We start from the raw sequence: 8,425 nt of genomic DNA, 5'->3' as shown, positions 1-8,425 counted from the left end.
TGAATTTGCCGATTTTTGGACCATCTAGTGTATAGTCCCTTTAACAATGCAATAACATGTTATAGGGCTTTTGTTAAAAAGTTTGCAAAGGGTGCTGCATCCTGTTCCTTTTTTGCAGTACCCTTCTGCCCTCTGTCTCCTTTTAATACAATGTTTAAGACAGTCAAATATTTTTATTTTTTTTAAAAGTCCTATAATATGACCATAAATGCATATTTGCCTGTTCAAAAGTAATGTTATTTGAATTAATCATAGTTTCTCATTTTGTATGTCAAATTCATAGTGTTCAAGGACTTCACAGCTTGATACACTTAACCCGTTTCTAACATAGCACTCCTGTCCCCTTTCTGCAACACAATGTCATAAATTAATCCTGGATAAGACCCTTCGTAAAATACAAAATTGATTTTGATAACGCAAAACTGTTCAGCACCGTAAATAAATTACTTGTGTGAACGTTTATATAACTTATCTGCAAGTTCTGTATTTTTATTACCTCGCTGCTGGTATGGGGGTAAATGGGAATCACATAAATTCATTTCCAGATTATATTTTATGTGTAAGTATTCATGACTTCCATAGATAAATAATTCTTAGACAGATGAAATTAAATTTTTTATAACAACATATCTGGTATGTCCATAACAACTCATTTGTCTTCTTCAAAGCAACACATGAACTATGGTACAACTGTATGTCAGTCGCTGTGAGCTAGCAACATGCTTCAAATACACACAAAAAAGTATATGTCATCAGGGGCGTAGTTATGATTAAAATAGTGTGTATGCCAAACGTCTCTCAGTTTGGATAAGGGGCGCGTCCCCTGGAATGTTTTCAGCTGACTTGTTAGATATGCATTTTCACGTACATTTCCGACAGGTAAATTTAATTACTAGAACTACGACTCCCTCACTGGCGTCCTAATTAACATTACACAAATCTGAGCCAAGCTCCACATGGTCATTTGTCGGAGGTTGTTTGTCCAAGGTGGTCAACATAATCCATTGAATCATGAAACCATTCCCAATTGTTGATTGACAAAATATAAACCCATTCGGAACTCATCGGCCATTTATTTCAAAAACAACTTAATAAAAATGGCCGAGGAGCTCCGAATGAATATAAACCGTTTAATTGTCAACTGAATGGTTATATGTCTAACGGTGTTGTGTTTATATCGGAATAGTTATCAACTTCCAAAGTTGTATCAGCAACCTCATTTCATTCCATCATAGCGCGTTTAATACCACCAAACAAAGCATAACCGAAAATCACCGACAACGCTTTTAAGATTCTATGGCCGACAGAGTTCGCCTGGAATTCCTTCATCAAAATTTCAAACATAGCCACATACAGAAAAGTTCCAACTGCTATTCCTTGGAGAAATGCCGAAACTATTGCCATGACAAACTCATCCCCATTGGAAGACGACACGAGCATTCCAATTCCGACGCCAACGGGCGACACAGTCGACATGTATACCATGGCACAGATGAATTTTCGATTGGTTGTGCTTTCATAGAGTGTAAGTCCCATACTGAAGAAGATAAGGATTTTATGGATGGTAAGCGCGGACAGTAGTGACCATACATCAGCATCGCTTTCCAGAAGGCCAAGTTCTAATCCATCAAACACCATATGGATTGACAAAGCAACCAATAACACAATGCTATGGAGATTTGTCATTTTAGCTTCAGGAATATCCATAGTTTCATCGTCGTCCTTGATTTCATCATTTTCGGCACCAGTCTTTTCACCATCTTTTCCTCCTTCGCGATTCTGGAGTTCTATATCTTCTTTCAAGACGTACTTCCTGTGAGAACCGATATCATCGGGAACTATATTCTGCATCTCCCCGACGACCTTCGGCGTTTTTGAAGAACTGTCTTGAATACGGCTGTGCCGGCGGTCATGGAGTGTCACGGCAACGCTTTCAATCAAAAGAATAAGAAGAAACCCAGCACCAACAATTAGTTCAGACAAAGGATACTTTTCATTCTTCAGCGCTTCTTCCATTTTGTCTTGGGCTTCCGGAAGAAGTCCAATCAGCGAGGTTGCGAGAAATACACCGCCGGAAAAGCAGTTGAGCATCGCCAGTATGTTTCGGAAGACGGAATTGTGATGTGAGGCTTCATAGCTGCGCACAAGTACCCGGATGACGATATAGGGCAGGAAGAGGCCGCTGAAAGTGCCCATCACGAACAGGATCCCCAATGAAGCCAATTTAGCAACCCAAACCATGGTTATTGTTTAGCAATCTCCCTCACGATAGAACACGACGGCTGCGTTTTGCGAATAACACCAACGTCTTCCGACGTTTAATTCCTCTCTCCGTCAGAGTGAATGCCGTAAACGTTACGCTAGTTCGTAAGTCTCCGGGTAGTAGTCTGATTATAAGATGACCGTTTTTAATTTCCGTGATCTTAGCTCAAATCTCATATCGAAAGATTGTTCGATTGGCTTAACAGGTGAGGGTTTGTCCTCTGTTGACATTATGTTATCGAAACATACTAGATAAACTAAGACTTAATAACTTTTACCCATGCTAAATGTCAGATTTTCGTTGTTTACTTGTTCGATGAAAAAGTTAAACCGAACATCTGTTGCACGTCTTAGGAACATGTGAAATTCTTGATCCGATTACTTGTCCAGCCTGGCTGTGTGGCATTTGGTGTTCTAACCAAGCATCAGATTTCTTAAAGATGCATTTTAACTCCCAAATAAGATTTACCAAAATTAATTATATTGATTTAATAATCCAAAAAAGAATGTCAAAAACAATGGTTCATATGAAGGATACCGAGTTTAATTTGAAAGAAATGACCATACACGGTTTTTCTACCTTATGAGACTATAGTAAATCTTTTAGCATACACCAATCATTTAATATTTTGCACTTTCTGCTATTAAATACGCGGTTACAATTTTGTTATCAGTAATTAATATTTTCCATAAATGCATTATTTAGTAAGTATTTAAAGCTTAATCAGTCAAAATTGATGTTTGTTTTACATGTGTATGCATTTTGAATAAGAGTGTCTCTTTAAACTTTGACCATTATGCGTTTTTTTCATTTTTTGTTGATGTATTTGTCCTTTTAAAGACAATATTCTGACGTCTACGGACGCAACGGACGGGTTGTCTTTGAAAGCAAACTTTACAGATTAAATACGACAGTGGAGGCTCAACTTGAATTTTTTTTATCAAGTATCGCAACTTTACGTAAACATGATTCTCTTATCTTTTTTAAAGCTGCACTCTCACAGATTTACCATTTTTACAACTTTTTTTTATTTTTTGTCTTGGAAAAGAGCAATTTTTGCTTAAATATCTGCAAACCAATGATAAAAGTTTGCTGACATTGACAAAAAGTCAGATCGAAGATTTTCATATTTCCGTTCCAAAATTAATGTTTTATGCAAAAATGAAACATCATTTTTGAACTTAAATATTAAAATCTGCGATATATTTTTTTTTCAGCAGTCATATATGACTGGTTTCCATGGATTTTCGCAAAAATTGGCTTGTTCCAAGACAAAAAATAAAAAAGTTGTCAAAACGTTCAATCTGTGAGAGTGCAGCTTTAATTCATATTTGATAAATTAGCTGATATGTTCAATTAACAATGCCTCTATGACATATAATTGTATACTTACCAAAAGACCTGTATACACTCTGTTTGTCCGTCCGTCCGCACTATAATCCTTTACTGCTGGAATAAATTCTCAATAAGTTGCCAAATTGGCACATGTGTTCATAGCACTAATCTTTTCGCATAAAATAAACTCATGCACTTACAAATTTTACGTTCACTGGGATTTTTATATTTAGTTGAAATTGAGTTAACTTACTTAAATCTTTAAGCAAACACTCCTGGCAAAAAAAATTGGGTAAATCAAAGCCAAAATTATTTGATAGATTTTTAAAAGCGTTACTAACGCTTTTTCGGCATAATATATCATTTTCCGTTAGATTTTTAGGATTTTTAAAATAGCTCAACATGTATTTTGAATTATTGATGATGATGCATCATTGTTATAAACATTCTATTCGCATACGGGGGCGGTTCCAGAATTTGACGTAAGAAGGGGGCGTAACTTAAGGGCCTAACCTCTTACTATGCGCCCCTCCCCCAGAACCAAAATTTATTTGGTATAAGAATTTGTAGGGATGTTACGGTGCCTCCCCCCAAAAAAAAAACAAACAAAAAAAAAACAAACAAACAAAAAAAAACAAGTTCTAGTCCGAAATGGTGCATTTTGGGCGTATTTTTCTATTCTCCTATATTGAAAATAAAAATAAAACTAGATATATTTGTTTTTTTTAGGGGGGGGGGGGGCGGGATGCGCCCCTCTCCCTAGATCCGCTAGTGCATATTTACTGTGACATGCATTTTTTGTTTGATGTCTGACCCCATAGAACGTGAACGAACCTATTTCAGCTAGGTTGAGATTTGCGACCAAAGTGAAGTCATTCTTTTGTAATAACTTTGTTACATTGTTTAACAACATTAAAACAGTCACTTTTATGTCGATTGCGCCTGCTCAATAAAATAAACAGCTTGACAAATTTCGAAGTAGCACAACTGTTCCCGCAATGACACTGACATGAAGAGCTCCAATCGGAACAACTCGGCCATCTCCGGCAAACTTCGAGATAGACGTCAATTCTGTTGGACAATGGCCTAGATGTTCCGATTGGATGAGATCATGTTCCCGCCTTGCCGAGGTCAATGTCATAATCTAGTTCAAGGATCAGAGAGCCATTGAAGTGCAACCTTGATAAGTATCCTCGAACACAAAAAGGAAGAGAGAAAAAACATATGTCGTATAGCAGCCTTGGCCGCTTATTTTTTTTTAAATCTTAAATAATACGATTTTTTTTTTAAATTTTTCATTTAATCACGCAGGGATTATGATGGTTTTGGCGATGAAGCACCCCTGCCCCAGTAGCCCCCGTCCCCCACCCACCCAACACACACACACGCAACTATTTGGTAGAAAAAATCTCAAATTTGTTATGACCCATACGATAACAAATATTTCTGGTGATAGTGGAGGTTGCTTGGCAAACTGGTTGCACTCACGTAAAATGCTAATGTATATAATAATATTAAAGTCGTGTACAATTAAAGTTGCATTATATCTTGATTTCGTAAACAAATTTCAATTGGACAATTGTTGTTAAGTGATGGTATTTTTGTTAAGATTTTAAGGATACGGCTTTAACTAGCCTTAAGCGATTAGGTTTTGCATTACTTTACATGCGTGTGCGGTTTCTGTACTTGTGCATGCGCATTTGCATATATATACATAGGGTAATTAGTTCTGCGTTTTGTTCCGGGAGGTTGTATTCAACTCGATTTCATTTTAGCAGACTCGAATTTCAAAATCTTCAAAAACCCACAAGAGTCAAATACAACATTCCGATCAAAAACCACTTTATGACATATATCACTGATTAAATTACTTAATAAACAAAAAAATCATAATAAATTACATTTAATGACGCACTATTTCGTTTTATGACGCAGTTTTAACATCGCGCAATAATACGTCTATGGTTTGACGTCACTAAAGCGGAATACGGCCGTATTGCACTACAGTGAAATGCGGACTACCGTTTTTTTGCGATATGTATTGAATATAGATTTATGCTGGGTGTATTTAAAGCTGCACTCTCACATGTTTACCGTTTTGACATCATTTTTTTTTTTTTTTTTTTTTGTCTTATGCAATAAGAAAGGGCATTAGCACATAATTATACAACGGTGAAACAGTCATCATCATCATCATCATCATCATCATCATCATCATCATCTTCATCTTCATCTTCATCTTCTTTCTTCTTCTTCTTCTTCTTCTTCTTCTTCTTCTTCTTCTTCTTCTTCTTCTTCTTCTTCTTCTTCTTCTTCTTAATCTTCTCTTTCTTCCTCTTCTTCTTCTTCTCGAGCTGACATTGCCCTTCATTTAATTTCGGTAAAATGTTGTTTACACTGTCGACTTTATGAAATGACAGATATAAAGGAAAGAGGTTTAAATATTAGCTCTAAGCTATCTCCTCAATTGTCATGTATGTAATTTATGTATTTGCTAAATATACCTTAAATATATACAAAAACTATTGTTTAAAGCTGACCTCTCACAGATTTACCGTTCTGACAACTTTTTTTATTTTTATGTCTTGGAATGAGCCATTTTTTGCGTAAATTCCTTCAAACCAGTGGTAAAAGACTGTTGAACAACAAAAGACCCGTTCGCAGAATTTCATATTTACGTTCGAAAACTTATGTTTTATGTTTTAATCGTTAATAACGCTTTCAGAAAAATGCATAAAACATCAATATTTGAGCAAAAATATAAAAAAAAACTGCAATTTGATTGTTTGTCTGCGGTCTCAAATCACTGGTTTCCATGCATTTTCGAGAAAAAAATGGCTCATTCTAAGACAAGAAATAAAAAAGTCCAATCTGTGAGAGTGCAGCTTTAAACCAAAAATATATATATAAAAATCAAATAAAATGTCACCCCGTCCATATTTAAAAAATGGATACAAATCGATCGATTTATTTATATTGGCCTAATATATGTCCCATAACCAAGAAATGAATACTTCTTCACTGAATATTTTCGTTTTCAAAGGATAGTATAACAAAGAAGTACTCGTATAAACTGCTCTTTTTATAAACATTTTTTCGCACAAAAAATTAAAAAAGCCGATTTTTTTCAAAACGGACTTACTATTGCAAATAACATGAGTAACTTCTATCACATTTTGACTATTCAGGCATCGCATACTTAATAACAGCGAATACAGCAAACCCAAAAACTGTTGCCACTGTCTTTTTAATTCTTCCTGTCGAAACGACGTCGTGGAATTCCTTCGTCAGGATTTCAAATATGGCCACGTACAAAAAGGTACCAACTGCCAAAGCTTGCAACGCCGCTGACGTCATCGCTAAAGCGACATTTTCCCCTCGCGAAGACACCCAAATACCGAGCCCTATTCCTGCGGGCGAGACTAATGACAGGAACAAAACGGAGCAAACGAATTTTATAACGGTCAAGGATTCGCCAATGGTCATTCCCATGCTAAAAAATATCAGTATCTTGTGAATGCTGAGAGCTCCAAGCAGCGTCCATACGTCACTTTCTTCTTCTAACAACCCCAGTTCCAGTCCGTCGAACAGCATGTGAATCGAGAGAGCTATAATGAGAACAATGCTTCGTATGTTTGACATATCTAGAGGATTATCACTTACTCCATTTCCAGAATCGTGCGACTGTGGTGTATTACTTTCGGTATGTTCCTCGTTTGTCACAACAACAGCAACGTCGTTGTTTGAATTACTACCAAGAGTATGTTGAGATTCTTTTACTGAATTGTCCCCGTTTTTCACGCTCTGCGACGTCGCATCTTCTCGATCTGAATCTGGTTTGGTGGAGTTCTTTACTTCGCCCGCAGCAGGGACATTAAGGGAGTTATTTACTGCAACATCTTTACTGTCAACAGCTCGTCGGCGATTCCCCCTAGCCTGCCAATCATAGCAAGAATATGCGCAACTTTCAATCATCAAAATCATCAGGAATCCGCCTCCTAAAATCAAGTAAGTAAATGGAAAGTCCGTATGCAGTTCTTGCATCTCAAGCGCTTCCGACATCTTCTCTTCCGCTTCCGGTAGGAGCGCCAAAAGGGCCGTGGCAAGAAAAACGCCGCCGGAAAAACAGTTCAGCAACGAAAGAACCCTTTGGATACGTTTTAAAGAAAGACGTAAACTCTTGTTAATACCATTATGAACACAATATGGCACTATAAATCCACACACAAAAGATACGCCGAACACGACAGCCAGGGAAACGTATTTCGCAGTAGATGCCATTGTTGCTATAGTTAATTTGCATTACAAAAAATAGATGTCCTGAATGCAGGGAGCTTCAATGTCCAAGTGTCGCTGTATTCCCGATACATCCGTTTATTATAAGATAAAACTAATCCATGCAGGGAATGTAAACATTTGGGTTCAAACGTCAGTAGTGTTTTTGTGCTTATTCAACTGCATATAATTATAAAACTAATTTGGCTCCAGGACATTAGAGAGGAGTATGAAGGTTATGGCTGTTTAAGTGTATCCAAATGACTGTTTAACTGGATTGAAGTTTTTAGGCTAATTTCAGGTGTTGCATTTAAATATTTTCGTAAACAAAATTTAATTTCAAATCATCAGAGCTCTTTCTGAACTCCTTTGAAAATATTTAAATAGCGAATTACGTTTTTTTTTTACTGAATTTATCATAACAATAAATATTATAGAGTAATTTTACCTTGAATTTATTCATAGTAATGTTTTTGTGTGCATAAATTATACCATGATTATCAATTAGAATATGGTACGTGCCTAAACAGGGTATTTTCAAATAAGTTTTAG

The 8,425-nt window shown here is 36.3% G+C and overlaps 1 protein-coding gene across 1 annotated transcript; it reads right to left on the bottom strand.

Moving 5' to 3' along the window:
- Positions 1-602: 602 nt before the first annotated feature.
- LOC128214033 (uncharacterized) lies at positions 603-8,165 on the bottom strand. Its single transcript, XM_052920257.1, has 3 exons — positions 6,780-8,165; positions 2,599-2,657; positions 603-2,246 (listed from the first exon to the last, which is right to left on the bottom strand). Exons 1-3 carry the CDS (start codon positions 7,877-7,879, stop codon positions 1,222-1,224), a joined length of 2,184 nt encoding a protein of 727 aa, XP_052776217.1. The 5' UTR covers positions 7,880-8,165; the 3' UTR covers positions 603-1,221.
- Positions 8,166-8,425: the final 260 nt, after the last annotated feature.

Source organism: Mya arenaria, chromosome 2, assembly GCF_026914265.1.
Source record: "Mya arenaria isolate MELC-2E11 chromosome 2, ASM2691426v1".
NCBI lineage: Eukaryota > Metazoa > Mollusca > Bivalvia > Myida > Myidae > Mya > Mya arenaria.
Note: the sequence above shows the minus strand (reverse complement) of the source record. Positions and strands in the feature narration are given on the sequence as shown.

What these genes read in the sequence shown, in the direction of transcription:
- LOC128214033 (XM_052920257.1), bottom strand. Translation starts at nt 7,879, where the DNA reads ATGGCATCTACTGCGAAATACGTTTCCCTGGCTGTCGTGTTCGGCGTA. An exon ending in AAGTATGCGATGCCTGAATA is followed by an intron (nt 2,658 to 6,779) that starts GTCAAAATGTGA and finishes AATGCCACACAG; the next exon opens with CCAGGCTGGACAAGTAATCG. An exon ending in TCCTAAGACGTGCAACAGAT is followed by an intron (nt 2,247 to 2,598) that starts GTTCGGTTTAAC and finishes ATTGCTAAACAA; the next exon opens with TAACCATGGTTTGGGTTGCT.